Below are 22797 nucleotides of genomic sequence, written 5' to 3'. Positions count from 1 at the left end.
GAGAGAAAGAAGTAGAAAGGCAGAAGGAAAGGCAAGTGGAGGCGGCACATTCCTAGTTGGGGAAGAGGAGTTACTTACCGTTTGTTTATCAGTTTGAGCCTGTGTAAATATTGATGCCATGAAGCCAGAGCAGAGAGCCAAGGAAAAGAAATGGGAGAGAACTGAGGGGAAAGCAATTGTGGGGAGCAAGGCTAAGGATAAGATCCAAAGCACCAGGAGAGACTTTAGCAACAGACAAGAAGAAAACATCTTCTATTTTATTTTATTTCTAATTTATTAATTGGTCCATTACACAAACAATACATGAATGCATACTCAAAAACATCAAACATTACAGGTAAAGCTAATGCACTCCACCAAACTACTGTGAACAGTTTGGTTAGTACCCTTCCAGACCTTCTCTATACATTTTTATAATACACAATTAGGTACTTCAGATGTACACTATACAGTATTTGTGTGAATGGGTGTGGTATGTGTTTTAACATCAGTGGTACCATGTGTATTTCATGTATTATCCTTCTATTTTCCCCTAAACTTTTAAAAAACTTAACATTGTATCTTAAGAGATCTTTCCATGTCAGTGCATGTAGGACTCTTGATTCTTTTTCACTGACGCCTAGTGACCTATAACATGTACCATGTGTAACACGTACCATGCTCCATTCCCTAGATGCATATTTTGGTTTTTCCAGTTTTATAGTTACAACCACAGGAACAACAGACATCACCGTAGAAGCTACATTATGAATAAACGTATGTAAAATGTGTTTCATTAAAAATTAGAAATATTGGGTCATGGGGCATGTGAATTTAAAATTGTAATGGATACCATTCGGTTGTCTTTAGAAGTGGCTGTGCTAATTTATATGCTCCGTGGTAAGGTAGGAATTCTGTTTCCTCACACTCTTGATTTATATTTTCAATATTTTGCCAACTGGATCTGAGATAGTCTCTCGTGTTTTAATGTGCATTCCCCTTATTTGTCTAAAGTTGGGCATCTCTTCACAACCTACTTGCAAAACTTCTTGCTTACATACATTTTCACAGGGATATTTCTAAATATGTGTATGTGACCAAAGAGCGTGAGTCCTGCTGGAATTAATTTTTGTGAGTTAGAGATCTAAAATTATTTTTTACCAAAAGGTTATGCTGTCTTAGTACTATTTGCTGAATAATCCATTCTTCCCTTATTGATTTGAAATGTCACTTTTATCATTTACTCAATGTGTTTCCTTCTGGATTCTCAGCTTTATCAGATTTAATTTTGGTATTAGGTACCTGAGTTATTATTAACTTGGTTCACTGAATGGTAGCTGATTTTGCCAGCTAAGATAATGACAATAGATGATATAATTCATGATACAAGAATTATTTTTATTTAAATCAATTCTGTTATCTACAAACTAGAGTATTAAGAAATGTGTAAACTTCTCTTTCAGACTAGTTCCTTTCTTAGGGGATACCTTGCAGGCTAAATATAGAAATGCAAGGTCTTTTCGCCAGGCCCTCTTTTTCTAGAAGTATTTGATGTTAAAGCTTTTTGGTGATTTCAAGTTGTTTGCTGGTAATGTCAAAGGGTTTCACATGGCATGGCGGTATTACTGTTCATTTATAAGAATGTTTCATTCCACAAATGAAATGAGGTCCACAAATCATGAGACATACTTTGAAAAACAATGTGATGCTCTAGCTTTTTACATTGGACCATGAACTCCTAAAGTGTTTAAATCATGCCTCATTTTTCTACTCCCAAACGTTCCATTCAGGTTGTAGGCAGTGCCTGACTGAACTAGAATTGAATTGCATTTCAAGAGTGTTCCTATAAAATAAAAAAACAAAACTCAAGTTTCTAAAAAAAAATTTAGGGGCATAACAAAGTTATGCATATTTTTTTCTGTCCATCTGCCACCTGATTAAATTATATATATTTTGTGAATTTTTATTGTTTTCTTAAAGTAGGAACACTAGAATTCAGTTCTAGTGTGACAGTTCACACCCAAGTGTGAGAAAAATGTTCCCTTGCTGTTCATGGACTGCCTCAGGTATGATCTATCTATAGATATACTGCTTGCCTGCTAAATGACAGCAAGAACTGAGATCTGGAAAACATTCTGAATTAAAGTGGGCAAGAATACTTTATGGTTGTTATACAGAAATATATCAGGCATGCAAAGAATGAATTAAAAAGGTAAATTCAACTTTTTATGGGAAAGCAAAAGTGTTACATTTGCTATATTTTAAAATTCAGTTATTTTTATGATCAAAGCACACCTTTTCCTTCTTTCAGAGGAGTAACTTTGGCTCTCATGGGTAATACCTTAGTTCATAAACTTCAGTGCTCTGTTTAATAGCTCAACGTAAGACATTAGACCTTGGGAAAATTCCCGAAACTATTTAATCTATCAGTTTCCCTGATGAGAAGGAAAAATAAATCTAACTCACATGATCCAAGAATGCTGAACAAGTTCTATGAGCCAAGTAGAGTGTGCCAGTGCAAAACAGCAGCTTCTTACTTTACCATTATCAATCCTGAAAGGCTGTCTTTTATTTTTGATGATTCTGTTAAAAACAAAAAGGACATCTAAGACCTTTAACTTTCTTTGTATAGTGCCCCGCTTAGCATTTTTATTTGTGAACACATGTCAGTCCAATTGCAGACTAAGGAAATCATTAAGAAGCACTTTTATAAGAATCTCTCTACTGATGAAAGGAATACATGCTTATAAACAGCTGATCTTACCATAAAAATTCTGAGACCTGCTAGAGAAATAAATGAAACTGGAATGCATTCTGGAAAGTCAAAAAGGTAAAAAATAGGATGCAAATATACATCTCTAAATAATAAACTATTAGTATTGCTAGAATATATAAACACGGATTACCAGCCAGGAGGGTGGAAGAAAATGTCCAGTTTTGCTTAGGCAGGGGCTCATAGGGCAGAAAGAAACCTGAACTGAACTGTGTCAAAGAATCAAAGGCTACAGCCTAGCAGAACCCATTCTGATTTGGGTTGTCAAATGTCTGCAATGGAGGTAGAACCCATATTATCCTTTCTGGGGAGGAAGACAGAACTCTGAGGGGCAGACCTTGAATTCATCCTTCTGGGCCACTCTAATTCCTAGTCACTATAAAAGGGCTAAATTTGGCTTACCTTTAGGACTGGATTTACACAAAGGCATTAAAGACAGCCAAGGCTCGTCTAGTCCCCCCTACCCTTTACTTAAATTCTTGAAATTCCTTAAACAGGAAATAAAGACTTTCATTTCATAGAGATACAGGGAAGCAAAAGTCTTACTCAAACTTTCTAAGACTTAAGAGTTCTCTCTGATCTTTCCTTGGAGCAAGAGGCACCTGATGATGGGAATGGAATGTTCATCATGGAGGCAAAGATGATACAAAGACTCCCGACCAACTTCCTTCACGAATGTCAGAAGATTGCCTATGTAATTTTGCCTATCCATCATTTCTTTTACGTAATACTATTGTCCTTCCTAAATTATCTGTCAGCTTCTAGTTTTACCCCTCAATGACCTCTTATGTACTGCTGGAATGATTAATTTTCCTGAAATGAAATTCTAATTACAATCGCATTGCTTAAATTTACTAAATCATTCCTGCTTTCCTAATCAATGCCAGACTACCCAGGTGAGTGAGGCAGTCATTGACTGCCTGCGTCCTAGAAAACAACAGTTCTGTAGCTACCCAAGCCTTGCTTATACTCTGCTTTGAGCAGTTTTACTTTTGTGAACTTCAAGACTCAGGTGTCATCTCTAAGAGGAAATCTTCCCTAACAAAGCCATCCTTAATGGTGCATAACAGATCTTTATTATTGTCATTTTATCTCTTGGTGTATCTATATCCTTAAACTCTGAATGTTGAGGGGTGGGCTTTGTCCTTTTCAATTGAATTCAATTATTAAAGAGAATTGAGTCACATCTTAAAGTGCCTGCCATTGAGCTATAACTTCCTTAAAAAAAAAAAAAAAAGGCCTCATCTTAAAACCCAGTGATATTTTAATTCTGGTTCTACAAAGAATTCTCATGAACAGATATTTTGGTTACTATAATCTTAAGTATAATCTTAACACTGCACCCCTTTATCCCCTTACATTTTTTTTTTTAAAGGTCCATTAGTGACTAGTGTTTGGAACTTGGAGAAATACCCTCATCTCTGACCCATGACAGAATAATGAGTTTTAATTATCCATCATTGAGGGCTTGATGATAAAGCATTCCTGTCTTTATACTTGTTATGCTTAGTTCAGAACACTGGAAATAGAATTGGCAATATCCAGCTATTTTTGGACAAAAAATTATGAGTTAAAATAACCATGTATTTTATATTTCACAACCCCTTTTTTGGGGGGTGGTATAGTAAGCTATAAAATCACATTGTAGCTACCTAATTTTTTAGGGGGGGCAATAAAGTTTGTACACATTGCCATATCAGAAACAAAATGTCCTGATTTTGTAGTTGGCTAAAGTAAATAAACAGAAAACTTCTGTGGTACCCTGGCCTATGAGCATTTCACTGAGAAAATTACAGATGGCATTCATACAAAGAATGTGCTCCTAAACTGGCATCTTAAATTAATATTCCAGCTATGTGTAACTGGAGACCCTAAATATCAGAGGTAACACTGAAATTTAAAGATTTAATCAATTGGAGGAATGGTTGATGTTACCTTAAAATACAGTCTATCTGATGCAGACAAGCTTTTCCACCCTAAGTTGTCCCTGACTTTGCAGTGAGGGACTCATGAGAGTAGGTATGGATGGTACAGGCTTCCTTCACAGGTCCAAAGGGAAGGCAGGGAGTTGGGAAGCGAACGACAGGCACGACTATAGTTTTGCATTTTTGAACATGGCACCATTAGTTATCTTCTCATGTCATTGAACTGAAAAGTTTGTTAATATTTAAGGCTCAGTACATTTTTGCCAACTTACTTTTTAGACATTCACAGAAAGCTTGCCTTTCTACATTAGGTCCTGCTATTTAAAGACAAATAATTTTGTTAAATGTTAATTTGTATTTCTTAGATTACTAGAGGTTGAACACTTAGAAACTGCCAGTTATTTCTTCTGTGAACTATACATGTATTCTACTGTGATTTTTAAAAACTGTAATAGTAATAATTGCTTTTAATTACCATTTTAAACATATGAATCATTTCCTTTGTGACTATTACTAGGAATTATAGTGTTTTTCTACTCCCAACACCAAAATTGATATTTTCAGAAAAATCCCAACTTTTTCTAATGCTAGTTTTTCTCCACCTATATTAAATATACTGTTCGCACTTCAGGGGCACACCCGGAGAGCCTTTTGGTAAACATTCCAACAAGGAAGTTTCACTTTCTAGCTCATCTGATACAGCTCTACTTAGCAATCTTACTCCACATATCTTCGGGTTGCTTCAAGTCTAAGGACTTAAGTTCCTTTAGTTATTTCTATTAACATTAAAATTCTGTTTTTAGTGAATTTATCCTGCAGCATAACTAGAATATAAAATAATTGGAAGTTCCATGTACACTCTGATTTTATGCATTGAGTTTGTGGTTTAAGTTTTTATTTTAAATAAAGAACATTTATCTTCTTTTAATGCAGAGAGCTAATTATTGATTCTCAATAACTCCTGATTAGCTAGTTGGCTATAGATATAGAGCATCTTAATTTCTACAGGCACCTTTCTGAATTCAAGTAAAAGTTTTGGTAGACAAGGATTTCCTACTTAAATGTCATTGACATAATATGAGTATCGAGTACAAATATTGCTCACTGTTCTTGCATTCTTTAAGTTATTTTACCTTGAAGATTTAAGAACCATCCTTAAGTCATTAGTAACAGGTTTTCATTGAAGGAATATTTGGAACTGTGAAAATACAAATCTAATCAAATTAAATTTTGAACACATATAGAGCCAAATATTTCAACAAAACTGCAGTTTAATTTCAGAAAATGTGTTAAAATATATATTTATACATCAATTTCTGACATACACTTAATGTGTTAGTATACACAAAATGATGCTTTCTCTTGAAACTGTATTTATGAAATGTACATTTTAATTTAAATACTCAGTATACACTGCACTTAATCTGCATGTTGCATTTATTAAATACATTAAAATCTGCAATGTAACAAAACGTTTTCTGCATACGAAATTCAAAACACCATTTTAAATGAACAAAAGATGGCTCACTTCATTTTTATTTTTACAACTAGTGTATAATACACTAGCTCAGCTCCACCACACTACCTGTTCGTTCTTTTTTATTTGACATTGTTCACAGACTAGTACATATTACAATAAGAGTGCTGGATAAAAACATGAGGTACGAAAGTGGTTCAAAGATTATAGGTCATGCAGATCATGCTAGACAGCAAAGAAAATTGTGACCGAGAAAACACTAAATAAAAATACATAAAGAATGTGCATTATAAAAAAAAAAAAAAAACAAAACTCCATTACACAGCTTTGCTTCTTTGGTTACAAAGTAGGTTGAACAATTTCACAGCTTTTTATTCCCACCCGAAAAAAGTCATACGAAATGTCAAAAAGCAGAGGAATCGTGGCAATTTCTCTATTAGAAAGTAGAAACAAATGAACAAAGTTTTCTTCATCAAAATAGCCCAATTATTTATTATATCACAATAACTGGTGACTACCTGTACAGTTGCACTATGTTCTTCATACTTACACTATACAAAATTTACATTCAAGCTGGGTCTTTACTACTGAAAATAAATACCAAAGGTAAATTGCCATTAGTGTTAGAAATATGCCAGGATTCTTTTGTTCAATTATTGCCTAAACATTTTATCTATTAAATGCAATCCTGTCTTTCAATTCCTTTACTGATACTTATAATTATTCCAAAAAATTAAAAAAGTTCTGTGACATTGTTCATGTACATTATGAAAATAGCAGCCCTGTAATAAATAAAACACAAATAAATGAAAACTTATGTAGGCAAATGTTACTGATATTGAAAGAAAAGTGGCTCTTTAGATGAACTGTTATTTATAATGTGATAGGAAGGCTCAGGGAAAATCCATGGGTAATAGGAAACACGGGAGAGCCACCAAAGCTCTGAAAAGACCCCACTCGTGCGCAACAGGTAAAATGCAAACTCTGCTCACTTTAATACACCTCATCTATCACTCTCCTTGTGTACTGAGGACAGAAACTGGACACCAACAGCGCTGCATGACATCTCAAAGAGAGGAAAAGCTCTTGTAGAATGATTGTCTAATACTGAAAGGGCCAAACACACAACTGAAGCATGGCTACTTGCTTTCGTATAAAGTGGAAAGAACACCAGTGGCACACAAGGATAGATTGCTTTCAGTTTTTCTTAATGAGGCAAGAAAGCTTTATGCTGAGGAGACATTCGGCTGCTGTGGAGGTTGCGTTGGCTGCGGAGGCTGTGCTATCACTGCTTGCTGTTGAGAAGTGCTACCAGGATTGGCCTGTTGGGCTGGGAGTTGGGATAATTGATCATTGTTTGAAAGAGATTTTAACAGTGCATTTTCTCGTTCAAGTAAAGAGTTTCTTTCAACTAATTCTTTTATTTGTTCCTTTAGAACTTCCACTTCTTCTCTTACTGCATACATCAAATGGCTTTTCACCAGATCCTGTGAAAAACAAAATTAGGAATATCAAAAAGAGTGAAAGGGGAAGGAGTTGCTATCTGGTTCTCCTTATAACACAAGACGATTGTGTTGTGCCTTATAAACACAAGACGATTTTATGCTAATTTTCCTGCTCTTGCTTTTTATGTTTCTACTGTTTCCTGACCAACCCTGAGGAAGATGGGGTGGAAAAAATCTAGTTCCCAACTGGGGCAGCAAGTCCAGAATTTTCTTTTCAAAGTCTGGAGTGATTTAAAAAAAAATCAGCTCCTTAAATTGTCTATTAATAAAGCTTAGAATTAAAAAAAAGCTTAAAATCATATACTTAGATGTCAGATGAAGAGAACAAAGGAAACTAAATTGCTATTAAACTAGTTACAGTAAAGCTTTAAGAAATAGAGTGACCTGCAATTTCCAACTTCAAAATCTTAGGATTAAAAAAAAAGCAGACTAATGGCCTTTATTTATAACCTATTTATGGTTTTAATAACTTGAATCAAAATATTTTTAATAATGTTGAGTATAAATCTTTAACAAAAAGTAAAACAGCAGAAATCAATATCAGAGTCAATAGAAACAAGTCTATTTATAAAAGCTGAGTAATACACTCTCTGTCTACTGGAGCACCAGAGAAGTCCAGGTCTCTAAATTATTCTTGATGCTGAGATATTTAGGGGATCAAATGCATGTTGATTATATATATCCCCCAAAATGGTCCTTATCAATAGCATAACATGAAATGTAAGATGTTCAAGTAGGAAAAGTATTTACTCCAGTGGTATTTCTAGACGAAAAATTCTCAATGTTTTAGCATTTTCAACTAAATCTTATTATTGAAAAATATACTTTGGTCATCTTGGTTTAAAGAAATTAGATACTTGTTTTTTAGGACTGATAAAACCCAAGAATGTATGAAATGAGAAGACTATAAATTTTTACTTACCATTGCTTGTTCTATTTTGTTGTCAATGGCTACACCACCTCCCCCAGATGCACTGGAAAAAATTAGAATATTTCATTAAATTATTCTAAAAAAATGTAAGCTCCCTTCCAACTCTTAAAGTAAATAAAAACATTTTTGTTTTACTTAAAACCAAAATAGTAATTTAAAATAGACTATTAGTCTATTTTCAGAATTTCATACTCAGAGCTCTCACTTTGAAAATGAGGATCTCAGCAAATAGGTGACTTCTAAAAATCCTTTGTTGTTGCACTATTTCCAACTTGCCTATGAAATATATATGCTACTTTAAAAATTAACTCCCAGTTCTATTCAGGAGTTCTCAATTCAGTGACCTTAAGATATATTTCAAATGAGCAGTATCTGCTCCCCATCTCTTCATTTACTAACTATATATTCTAATTAACTTTCATGCAAAAATTTCAGTGGTTACTTATTGCAGTAAATTCAGATGATTACTCCTCTTCTATAGATTTTTATGTTTTTAATATCTCGTTTTTACATTTTAAAAACTGGCTTGTAAAAATGATTCAGAGGGCTTTTGGGCAAACAGTACTTGGAGGGTTGGTTAACCAGGAACTCAACCATCTGGCAGACCCACATGTTTTGTAGCTTGCAAAAATCTTGTACCTGGCAAAAATCACCAAGTAAGGTATGTGGTTTAGCCCAGTTTTTTCCTAGAAACAATTGGGAACAGTCTAGCTGGTAAGTACATCTCAAGTTCAAGCATCATTGTAGCATGTATATGATAATGACACAGAAGGCTGAATAATTATCCTCTTTGGCAGTTTATATTGTCCTATGTATATAGCAAGGACCTATATCCTTTTCTTGGTGTTTTTGTAAATTTTAAAGAACAGTTATTAGATTTTTCTTGCAAATATAAATCCGATATATTAATCTACTGTATCAAAACAGAAAAATGTCTTTAAATTATTTTTATGTAAAACTTTACTACACATTCTTCATTTAGTATTTAGTGATAAATTTAGGTGCTAATATATCTGAAGACTATTTTACTTTAGATGATGGGGACCCTTAATGTTATGAGGCTCAGAAATATCCTATCTGATATAGTGGTGCATTTTATATTGTAATCTAAGTAGATATGGTTACAATCCTGGTTTTGTTACTCACTACCTACCATCAGTAAATCATCTATTTAGCTTCCTCTGGCCTCAGTTTCCTCATCTGTAAAATGAAGGGGTTGGTATCTATGCCTCAGTGATCTTTGAACTTTTTAATCCTCTAAACTCTGAGTCAATGCATGGAAAACACTAAGCTTGTTTATCTGAGCATTTACAATATTAATTACAGCATACTACTTCACTTCCTGGTATTGCTAAGATGAAAAGGAGCTTCTGTATACCTAATAACTGGAAAGGATGTATAGATCATTAATACTTATATATGTTAGGCTTTAAAAGCTTGTAGACACTAAGTATGGCTTCATGTAACTATAAACTATAGAACTATATAAACTTCAGTGTAAAGTTTAGTTCAGACACCATATGGATAAAGTCACCAATACAGGCCATAATTTGGCAAAAAAGATGGTAATAGGCATTTAGATTAGAATTTGCCTGAGAATCCTAGATTATACTTTTTTATTCTGTATCAAGGGATAACTGAAATCATTTCATGACTTAAATACAATCAATTCTTTTAATATATCAGTTTAAAATAGAATATTGTAAATGCTAACTTTAATACCAGTTTTACATACTAATGAGCAAACAAAAAATCTAAATAAATCTCAAACTCTTAAAAGATTTCTTTTCTGATAATTAAAATAAAACCTAATCAGTTTTCAAGCCATTTCCTCAGCTAAGGAATAGTAATTAGCATCCTACTCTTTGTTGATAAAATAACCTCCAGTCCTGATGTATATATCTTCACATAGTTCCAATTCACCTGGCTTTCTTTCTACTTGTTTCTTAAGATGCTCACTGCCATCTCTTCTGGAATGCCTTCTAGTTTCCTAAGGTGAACCAATATTCCATCCCTTTTGTGGTTTCACTAAAATAATCACAAACTTTTTACAGTGCATAACCATGAAATTCTGGCCCCTTTATATACTCACTGTGAATTCTAGGAAATTATTTAACCTTCCTAGATCTCAGATTTTTTTTTTTTTTTTTTAATCTAAAATAAGGATGGTATCTTCAGGATTCTTGCCTGGGAAATCCCATGGACAGAGGAGCCTGGTGGGCTACTGCCCACAGGGTTGCAGAGTCGGAGGTGACTAAGCAAGGAGCAAGGATTATACCCCAATTCACAAAACTCCTGTGAGGATTAAGTGACTTTAAATACTACCACTGTTAACTCTATCAGACTTGAGCTCTTTGAGTGAGGTTCATTATCATCTTCACCTCTGTGAAGAGAACAGTGCTTGGCACATAGGAGCTCAGGTGTGTACAGAAAGAGTCAATATGACAACAGTTACTGAATATATTAGAAACAATTACTGGTTCATATTAGGAAGCCATATATTTTTTTGAGTTTAAATAAATCAGTAGTTCTCCATGTGGTCCCTGGACCAGGAGCATCATCAGCATAATCTAGGAACTTGTTAGAAATGCAAATATTCAGGTCCACTCAGATCTACTTTTGAGGTGGGATTCAAAAAATCTATTTTAATAACTCCTCCAGCTGATATGCGGAGAAGGCAATGGCACCCCACTCCAGTACTCTTGCCTGGAGAATTCCAGGGACGGGGGAGCCTGGTGGGCTGCTGTCTATGGGGTCGCACAGAGTCGGACACGACTGAAGTGACTTAGCAGCAGCAGCAGCTGATATGAAAGAAACTAAAGCTTGAGAACTACTGCTTTAAAAATAAAGATACAAAATGGCTTCCCAAGTGGCTCAGTGGTAAAAAATCTGCCTGCACGACAGGAGACTTGGGTTTAATCCCCTGGACATGGAAATGGCAACTCACTCCAGTATTCTTGCCTGGGAAATCTTGTGGACAGAGGAGCCTGGTGGCTCAAAAGAGTTGGACATAGTGACTAGGCAAGCAAGCACCAATATGGTAGTTTTAAATAAAAACAAATAGGAGGGCATTCTATTTGATGATCCCAGAACATGGGATCAATGAGGGTAATAAGGTGTTTTCTGTTGTGTTCAAAGTCAACATAGTGGTTTGGGGTTTACGATCTTTTAAAATGAGAATGATTAGCTGCAGAAGAATGAGTAATTTTCTTTTATTTGCTTCCTTGACCTAATGTTACAGTATTAGGCCTTGCTTTCTTTCTTATTGCATTCACTACACTGTAACTGGATGATTAATAACCAGTTTCCGAACTTAAGTTCCTTAAGAGAAGGCTTCCTAACACTTTGTAACTATTCTGATAAACAAAAGGGGATAATTTTCATAAAGAAACTTTTTGTTTCCTATGGGTCACTCTTTTAGAATAAAGTCATAAGTGGATTAGCATTTATTAGATGAATAAAAAATTGTAGGTACTGATGGAATGGACAGAAATATAGAACTGTGAGAAAAAACACAAGAATGACTATTACTTTTTTATATAATGAATGTTCATTTCTTGGAATTGTGGCTCCCAAAGGAATCAAAAGGAGCTTGATAATGCTCTAAATAAAGTAAATTACAATCACATTCATAAGAAAAGTAAACCTTAAGAGAAAATTAAAACTTAAGTATCAGTGTAGGACGGACTTCCACACTGTTCATCTTCTAATTTACCCCAAATGGTTCCCCACCACAGTTTTTCTCCACAGGCCTGCTTACTCTTATCACATTAGATTACTTGCAACCTCACTGAGAAGACAAGGGGCCAGATAGGAGACTCTGCTCCGTCTTCACAAGTGTCTTACATTTGCATCCTTCTTAATAGGCTAACTCTTTCATCCATGCTCTCAGCTCAGTGACTGCAAATCATCCCGTCTTTCCTCTCTAAAAATTAAAACCAGTGAAGGCAAAGTTAGGCTTAACTTGATCTCATATTTAACAAAAATTCCTTATGAGAAATCAAAATTTTTCTTTATTAATGTGAAGAGAGACATCATGACTACTGTTTAAGATAAAAATAGTGCAAATTTCTTCACTATTACACTTTGACTACTGTTGTCTTTCTTCTCAATAGAAATGCCATTTAAAAAATTATTTTTTGGCCACACTGTGCAGCATGTGGTATTTTAGCTCCCCCACTAGGAACTGAACCCGTGACCCCTGTAGTGGAAGAGCATAGTCTAAACCACTGGACTGCCAGGGAAGTCCCACAAATGCTTATTAACAAAGCAACAAGGTAGAGGAAAGGAACACATATGACTTCTCACTTCATGGCAGCACACACATTTTAGTGAGTTCTTACTTCAGCCTGAGTAATACTCTCATTTTACAGTTGAGGAAACTGAAGCCTAGTAACTTACTCAGACACAACCCTGCTGCTGCTGCTGCTGCTGCTAAGTTGCTTCAGTCGTGTCTGACTCTGTGCGACCCCGTAGACGGCAGCCCACCAGGCTCCCCCATCCCTGAGATTCTCCAGGCAGGAACACTGGAGTGGGTTGCCATTTCCTTCTCCAATGCATGAAAGTGAAAAGTGAAAGTGAAGTCGCTCAGTCGGGTCCGACTCTTAGTGACCCCATGGACTGCAGCCTACCAGGCTCTTCCGTCCGTGGGATTTTCCAGGCAAGAGTACTGGAGTGGGGTGCCATTGCCTTCTCCAGACACAACCCTAGGGACAGGATTAAAACCTAACCTAATCAATATCAAAACACATGCTTTTCCTATCACAACATTAAGACTGTAAAAGGAAGAAAGTAACTATCTTTAATGACCTAAAGGAAATACAGAGTTGTGTGCATTGTAAAAAGTGCTTAAACTTAGTTGTGAAACCATTAAGCATGGATCCAACTATGTTCATAACATGGCATTTATCTTAGCATATTCCTAGAAGAGGTTCAGGTCTGAAAACAAGGTAGGTAGCTTCTAGGAAAAGGTACTTGCTCAGTGATCTTTAGACAACCAGCATAGTTTGATTCTCTGCTAAGGGTTAAAATGTTCTTTTGTTAGAAAGTTGAAGGTACCTTAAGACTATATAGATCCATATGCAGAATATTATTTAAAAAATTACCTTGCTTTTACTCAAAGACCCTCCTAATCTTCTCTGTTGAATCACAATACAATTAAAACTGGAATTCCACAAATCACAAAATAAAATGTTTGTGATAAGAACTTATTTGACTGAACTGGCAATCTCATACACTAAGGTTCAAGCACCTTTACCCAAACCAGGTAAAATCAATTCTTTTTAAAAAGTAGAAGCTATAGTCTTTCTTGGAGGCCAGTCCTCAGGAATCACATACTGTTTCCAATACATCATTTACAATCTTCATCCCCTTGCCCGCCACTCATAATAAGCACTATATCATTAGTGCTAGGAATGCTTTAATTCTAACCTGGGTTACACTTTGCCTCCTCTCAAAGAAATGTGTGTTTTATTTTTAGAAAGTAATTGTTAAGTAGCTGATTGCAAAAGAAGAAATCCAATGAATCTACAGCTCAGCAAGCTTATCAAGGTTAAAAAAAAACAACAAAAAACTATCACCCTTTCCGTAAAAGGAATTTTAAAAATATTTACATTTTCTCACAATTAAGAGCAAATAATCCTCCTTCCAAAAAAGATCCTATGTAGATAAAAATTCATATAGATAGTCTCTATCTATATGAATTAAGAAGAAATAAGAAAATTAAGCTAAGAACTCAAATTGTATGTATCCTAATTATTAACCGTAAGTTCTACCAATGTAAAAACAATCTGTTTAATTTCATGGCTTAAAAAACATAGACAAAAGACCCCATGGAAATTTTTATTCTCAGTAACACAAAATAAGTGATTTCTGTGGACCATAAAAGCTATTATCATGCTAAGCAAGCAGGTAAAATGGCTATTCACAAAACTAAACGTTATCAAGTACTCAATCATACTGTGAAAAAAGCTTTTTACCAAGGAAATATTAAAAACCCAGCTAAATATACAAAGATTGATATTTGTTTTTAGCATCAATAAATACCTTGCTCACCAATGCCCTTAGCATATTTTACATTCATCTAATTAATTTCAGGTCAAAATCCTGAAATTTTCTTCCAGAAGAGAATATTTAAAAAGAGGAAAAAAGGATACACACTGTGGATTATACCAATGTCAGTTTCTGGACTTCAGGTGTTTTATATTATAGTCATGCAAAATTTTACCATTGGGGGAAGAACTGGATGAAGGGCTACATGAGACCTCCCTGCACTTCTTTTTTTTTTTTTGAGCAACTTATCTATAAGTATTCCAAATAAAAGTTTTAAAGGAGATACTAGTACATGGTAAAGAATAAATTCAGTGAAAGGAAAGTGAAAGTGAAGTCGCTCAGTCATGTCCAACTCTTTGCGACACCCCAACCAGGTTCCTCCATCCATGGGATTCTACAGGCAAGAGTACTGGAATGGGTTGCAATTTCCTTTCCGGGGGATCTTCCCCACCCAGGGATCGAACCCCGGTCTCCCACATTGTAGGCAGATGCTTTACCATCTGAGCCACCAGGCAAGTCAATAAACTCAGCGAGTACACACAAAAAGGTATACCATCAATATAAAGTCCCTCTCCTACCTCAGATTCCCTTTGTCCAAGTCAACCACATATATGTATCAGTGACCTTAAAAAAGTCCATTTAGGAAGGAATTCTTTACTGTTTTGGAGTGGGAGAGGCCTTTCTAACTATAGGCCTCAAAATATATGAACTACTTCTATAAATCTGTAAGACAAGAAGCCCCAGTAGAAAAATGGGTAAAATACACATGAACATTCAACAAGACATTAAAAATACTCTATATCTCATAATAAAAATATAGACTAAAACTATAATATGTGATATTATTTCCCTAAACACACTGGCAAACATATTAAAATTTAACACAAAATTAGTGAGGTTGTGGGAAAATGGGCCTTCTCTTACTGTGCTGGTGAAAAATGGTATAATGGTATAATCCTTACAGAGAGCAATTTGGTTACATCTAATAAATTTTGCACATACATACACACCCTCATTCTTCAAGTCAGCAATACTACAAGTAGGTATTTATCCAACAGATATTTTTACATACATAGGAAAAATGTACTGACAAAACTACTCATTACAACGTTGTTTGTAACAGCAAAGTTTCTGACTAGCAATAGGAAAGGGCTTAAATAAATCATGGTATAGCCATTCATTTAATACTAGTCATTTAGTAAGAGGAAAAAAAAAAAAAAAACCCACAACGGTGCTGTTCTGTGTACTGAGATGGAAACTGGGAAACTGTATGATGTGTATGTATTATCATTTATGTGAAGAAGGAGATTATGTACTGCATATTATGTATATGCAGACAGACCGGAAACACACACAAAGAAAGTTATCTGTTTGTAAAGGCGGGCACAAGGGGAACAGGGATTGAAGGCTACTTTCACGCACTTTGAAGAATACTGAAAAACATTTTCCAAAATGAAAATGACTCATAAAGGAGTTATTACAGTGTGAACTTAAGACATGACCAAATGGCAGACAGGAAACAAGAAAGGAAGAAAGGAGGGAAGAGGACCAACAACTCCTCTTGCTTTTGGAACTTTTTCTTTCTGAAATATTAGGTACTATGTTTAACACAGGAAACTATTAATATACATGATACTTGTGATTTGCAAAATTTATTTCCTTGGCTTAGGGTGAATTAAAATCACTTAAAAACATAACTCCCAGTATAGTTATTTCTGTTTAAAAGTGATGCTGGTAACTAAATTATAAAAGTCTCTCGGATAAGTATCTAAGATACAACGGGCTACATAAGCTTACACAGTGTTGCATTAAAAAATGAATTCCAAATAAAGCATTGGTAAGATCTTTTTTACTTTTTACACTTCAAAGTTATGATATTTTCGAGGAATTATTATTTGATAGTAAAATTCTGATATAATTAGATAGATATTTTTCTTGAGCTACTCTAAGGAAACAACTTAAAAACTAGCCAAACTATTTTTCTGTTAAAACAGTCAAGATGAAAGATATAAAGATTTAGTCACGAGACTTATATAAAAGGAAGACAGCATAGCAATTTTACCATTACAGTCCAAACATTCCAATACACTAAGAAAGTTTAACATTCTATTACTTCAAGTTAAATACTTAAATGTAGTAAGTACATGAAAAATCATATCTACATAAGATAAATTACATAAGATAAATGAGCTTATGCACTGTTATTTCTTATTAGACTAGCATAAGGCAAGGTTTGACACAATGAAAAAGTTATTTCCTTCCTCTGAGTCAGACTGAAAAAAGAAGGGTGTGAGAAAGGGGTAGGAGGAGGGTAGCATTTTCCCCAATGTTGGAGTGCTTACATTTAAAGGAGGCTCTCTTGAAAGAGATTTCATTTTACTGTTTACAAAGCAGCAACTGGTAATTTGGTGATAGCGTAATTACAGGGGAGTGAAGGACACATAACAGAGGTGTTTAAGCCCAAATTTAAAATTTGACACTACAGTCCTGGCTAACTTTACTTCCTGGAGACTGGGAAAACAGTATACAACCGACAATTATCTAGACTGAGATGTACACTGGTATCTGAGAGTGAAAAAAGAAGGAGAGAGATTAGGAAGGTATTTTTCCCAATTTATGTTTAGAATAACTAACAAAAACCTATTTAACCTAGTTATACTGAAAAATAACATAGTGGATATAGTTCCATATATTCATTTTAGATATTCTAAAGCCATTCCTTTTAGTCTGCCGGGATAGAAGCTGATAATCAACATCTAAAAATATGAGAATTTGGAGATTAAAGTACCATATAGGTTAACCTAGTAAAAGTTCTATGGTTTCTGATACTGATTTTAAGACCTATCTTTCCTACAAAAAACAAAACTTCAGTAGAAGAGAAAAAGTCAATAAAAATTCTTAATACGAATGAAGACATTACAAACACATAAAAGCTCAAATTTTTCCAGCTGTGTTAGGAAAAGGATAAAGATTAAGAAAAAGACTTTCAGGGAAAGGACTACGTTTAACAGCCATTTTGTAGTTAAGATCAATTCTCCTTTAAATGGTTAACAATATGGCATTCCTTCCCTTTGACTATGAGTAAATAATAACACTGTCACCAACTAAGGCAATTTTCATGGTGTAAGTATATGAAAATGAACAAAACTGGAGAAAGAACATAAAAAAAAAACAATGCCAAGGGCAATAAAAGCAAAAATGTAAAGTTCTTTAAGATTTACATTTCATTTCAGAGGCCAAGAAGCATTGAATAAATTTTTACCTAGCAGTGGGCTATTATAAAACAATCTTTTTATGTAGCTAAATTCATCTACAATTTTTAAAGTAACTTCGAATTCTTCAGCAATCACATACAAACGGGCCGAAGTGTGTGTGGCAGGAAAAGTGGGGGAAGAATCAGGAACTAGCTTACTATATGTATCTCTACTGCTAACCTTTACATTATCCCACCTCACCTCCCCCCAATTCCAAATGCCTGCAGCTTTTGAACTGAAAAGCCTAAACTTCTTAAGATGCCCCGCGGTTTACTTTTATTCTCTTTGTTGATACTGCTTCTCACTCTTTAAATACTCTACCATTCTTTTAGAGCTTTCTGTGCAAATATTTTCTCTCCTGGAAAGCCTTCTGTAACTCTTCCAGAAGTAATACAGTAAGTCATGCTTCACACTACACTTGCAGCACTCCGCATATAGGGTGTGTTCTAACAGTTTCATCAATCTTCTACCACACAAAAGCGCTAACAATCTACCATAGGGCTGGCAGACATTTAATAAACAATGCTATACGACTAAAGACTCAAAACCTGTATACTTGGAATTTGAGTCCTGAATACCTTACCTGCTATGCTGACTCTGGGGCCTTTTTTTCGGTAAAGTTGTAACACAAAGTAGCTGTACTGGATCACCTCCAAATCATTTCCTACACTTAACAACAAAACTTTTCCAACATTCCTTGGTATTTAATAAACTTGGGTAACGCTACTATTTTAACCAAACACAAAACAAGTAATTGAGGAAACATTCCTTACTCTCATTTCTCATTTTCAATTTGAAACTAAACTTGCTATACGTTCTTGCTAATATTAATGAAATACTCCATACACCTAGGTAATTCAAATACCTTTGGTGGTAACAGGTGATAAATCCTGAACAAACTTCTGCCTCTTATTTCCTAACAGCCAAATCTCAGTAACATTTACCTTTCTAGATGACACTTTTGTAAAAAAATAAAAATCGAATCTGTCTCCTCTGCACACACACAACGCTCAACAAATATTGGGTGAAGAACATGAAGTTAGATAGTGTTCATCACAGAGAAGACCACTAGATGTGGAATTAGCAAATATACATTGCAACTTAGCCTCACCTCAGGTTTACTATGTCCAGAGGCAAGTTACTCTTATTGGGCTTTTTTCCTTCATCATTTAGTTTTAGAGACTTATGAAATACCCTAACTACTTCAATGTGGTGGTGTGTGTGTTTGGATGGGTATGGGAGGGGAGGGAAGGGAAGAGGGGTGCAGATTCAGTGAGAAGAAAGGATAGTAACATTCAACTCAAGTCTTAAAAAAGTTACCCAAGGAAGTAAAGGAGTAAAGGGAATAGCTAGACACTGTAAAATGCTTGGTCACAGGGATTAAGCAAGGGAAAACGAAAGTTTTATAACTCAAGCACAGAGAATCTTTGAGAAATCAGAGGGATGATAAAAATGAGAGTCACCTATAACATAGAAAACACCAATGACTGCAATTTTTAGTATGGAGCAACTCAGGAGTGGGGAGATAGTTAATGAGTCATAAGAAAGATTGTTAAGATTTTTTGAGGGGTGGAGAGTGAGTGGCAAAGAAACTTGCAGATGGAAATGAGACATTTTAAGCTACATTTGGGACTGCTGACTCTAGGATATAGATCACGATGGAGAAACAAAAGTTGAGAAATAAGGTTACTAGGAATAGGTATGTAGAACTCCATAGAGTAATCTCTGGCAAGGAGTCTAGATTTGAGAGTTGTCAGAATGTGGTAGGTAGCTCCAACTGTAAGAGATAAGCCTAGTTAAAGAGTGAAGACAAATAGGGCCAGGACACTGGAGAAGATCAGCAGGTAAAAAGCTAGAAGAAGGGCTGGGAAGAAACTACCCTTTCTTGAGAAAACTAACTATTTCTTTCACTGAATAGCCTCATAATTGTCTCTTCTTTCTCAAGCATTCCACATATTAATTTTTTAAACTACGCAGCTATTCTTGAACAAATCCTCTCAATCCCATTTCCACAATGAGGCCTAACCAAATGAGTCAAAATGAGACTATCCCCTTGAATATCAAATGTCAAATACCAGTGAAGAGATCATAATTTTTGCTTGTCTTACAGCTAATCTCTTCATTTATGCCTGCAGAGATGTTATTTAAAAAAGCTTTTATAGAAAAAGCGTAATTCTATGGACAATATATTTGACAAAGTAAAACTGATCAGGTTAACCATTAGGGTTATCTGACTAAAACTCAGCTTTTGTTCCCAGGTTAATAATTAACCTTTCTTTACTATATTATATCCCTTCCTAATTGTCCCCAAAGTCCAAGAATAGTAATAAATAAGAATGGAGGTTATCAAGGAACTGTTTCAAAATAGGGATAAACCCAGAAGAATAAAAGTAAAAGTATCATGAGGTTTTTAAAGAGATCGTTGTTTCATTATGAATTAGACTAAAGGGACAGCTCCAAGCATGGTCATTACCCTTCAATAAAGTGAAGAGAATACTGTATCAGGGGAAAAAAATCTGGTCTGTTTTACTTTTAATAAATCAATTATTTTGGGATGTTTTAAAAATATAGGTTGGCCTGGGTTTGAGCAAAGAATTAAGTTGCTCATCTTCAACAAATCTAAGAAGAGTACTGTGAAGGCATGCCCTGAAGATTTAAAACTGTCTAGGTTGTCACTTCACTACCGTTTGGCTTAACTGTCTTTTGCTCTCTGCTTCACTCTGGGGTAAGACAGTTGACTTCTTAGTAGCTGCCTAAGCAAAAGGCTGAATTCTCCAAGAGTAATAAAGGGGGTTAAGAACATAGGCTTTAGAATTAGACAAGCTCGTTTTAAAATCCCAACTCCACTACTTACTAATGAGGTGCTCTTACCAAGTTAACATACTGAAACCAGTTTCCTCATCTGTAAAATGGGTCATGGTTTGTACCTACCATAAAGGATTGCTGTAAGGATTATATGAGACTTTTTACAATAGTAGTACTTAAAATTTTTTTGTTCCTCCTGTTGTTTGGATCAATTTGGATTTTGACAGTGTTTAAGGTTTACTATCCCAGTGTATCTTGGATTAAAAATGAAGCAGTAAGGTATAAACAAAAATTATGATTAGTATTAAGAAACAGCCTTTATGGTCTTTCCCAAAGAAAAATAATGCTAGTTATGCTTTCAATCTACTTGATTTCTTGTACTTCTTTGATTATTTTGTACTCTTTGTTAAAGATTCAATGCAGTCACAAAATATATGCTAATAAAAATTGTTTGACTTGAGATTTAAACTCACATCAATGTTTATGAAGCACAGCATTCCTGTGAATTGAACATCAGTAAAATTCTTTGATCTTTGATAGGATCTTAAAGTTTCATTGTTTAGATATAATCTTAACTTACTGTAAAAAACTTTTCCAAAGGCCACTAAAATATAACTTAATCAGTTTAATCCAACATAAAAATTTCCAAAAACCAGTTTAACCAAAAATATGTTACATGACATTTCAACAATAAATATTACTAAAAACTCAAAAGAGTGGGATAAAGTGTTGTTTTGCTTCTAAACTACATTTCCCTTAGTTGAGAATCACTGCTTTAGAATTACTTAACTCAAAAAGGGATCTGGGACAATAAAGCAAAGTATAAAGTAGCAGTATTATAAAATTTAAAGGGTTACAAGGTTTTCTCACTCATGGAGAAATGCAGTAAAAAATGCACATCTTCAGCGGCAAAAGTTTTAACAGCTAATTACTTTTTCTCATTTCTTCTTTTTAATCTGGGCCGTTGGCAGTGAAACTGTCATGTCCTAACCACTGGACCAACCAGGGACTCCCTGCTTTTTCTCATTTCAACCTAGATCCATATCCTGAATTATTACAGGCAATAACAATTCTATAAAATAGACATGACTAGTGACAGAACTTTACAATAGTTTGTACACATCAATTTATGTAAAATTTTTATGATGGTTTCTAGACTTACATCATGACCTGAAATTTGTTAAATCAATTTAAATTCTAGAGATAATAAAATGAAATGGTATGCTTTACCAACATAATCTTTGCCCTCTTCCTTTCTTGCCAATAGGCCCTATCCCTCTGACTCTTCCATAAATAACTGTTTTTGTTGTCTTCACTGAATGTTCTTCTTCCTTGAATTAAACCTTAAAGGTAGGAACTGTGTCTATCTCGAGGGTCTACTTATTACAACACTCTGCATATAATTGACATTGAACATTTAACTGAATAAAGGATGGAATAAAACATATAGTATTTAATATATTATCTAATTATATGTTGTAAGTTCAACATGAACTTATGGCAAGTTGAGCTTACTGTGCTGGGAAAAAGAGTTAAGAAATCAACCAGATACTTAAACTGTTAGAAACTAAAGATATCACAGGAACATAATAATAAAGAGAAGGCTTCATTAGAATTTTTTTTCCTCCCTGACAAAGTCAGCTTAAATAAAAAGCCAATAAACTTTTTTCTGATATTCCTTTCATCTGGTTGTTATTCACTGAAAAGGAAGAAAGTGTAACAGTTTCTATATAACATAGGCAACCAAAGTAGAGAAACTCTAAGTATGAGGAAAAGTCAGCGCTATGGATTTTCAGGTTACTTCTGACAAAATTAAGCCAGTGAAATTTAGCAGTACTATGGAGATGACAAAATCATAGTAGACTTTGTGGGAAAAAAGTTGGACTTTAAAATTCAATCATCGGGAAGAAGAAAACGAAACCAAAGGCTATCCTGAAAGTGGAAAGAGGAGTTCAAAGCTTGCTGGTTTGGTCAGGTCAGAGAAAGCTGACAACTCAAACTGTCATGTCTTTAAGTGTGTATCATGAACAAGCAAAAGTTCTAAGTGAAGTAGATCCAGGATTCTGAAGAAATTCAGATATACTTCACTCTTTTTAT

At 34.6% G+C, this 22797-nt stretch overlaps 1 protein-coding gene across 1 annotated transcript in view; it reads right to left on the bottom strand.

Annotated features, from left to right (window-relative positions):
• Positions 1–253: 253 nt before the first annotated feature.
• TSC22D2 (TSC22 domain family, member 2) overlaps positions 254–22797 on the bottom strand; it is a gene marked incomplete at its 5' end in the record, with an annotated part of 50954 nt that continues 28410 nt past the window's right edge. The window contains 2 exons of the mRNA XM_010835415.1: positions 254–7641; positions 8582–8633. Of these exons, the coding sequence (XP_010833717.1) occupies positions 7381–7641; positions 8582–8633 (313 nt within the window). The remainder of the gene's footprint in view (positions 7642–8581; positions 8634–22797) is intronic.

Source organism: Bison bison, unplaced genomic scaffold (genome assembly GCF_000754665.1).
Source record: "Bison bison bison isolate TAMUID 2011002044 unplaced genomic scaffold, Bison_UMD1.0 scf7180017864042, whole genome shotgun sequence".
Classification (NCBI taxonomy): Eukaryota; Metazoa; Chordata; class Mammalia; order Artiodactyla; family Bovidae; genus Bison; species Bison bison.
The sequence above is the reverse complement of the archived record's forward strand: the minus strand, read 5'-3'. Positions and strand labels throughout refer to the sequence as shown.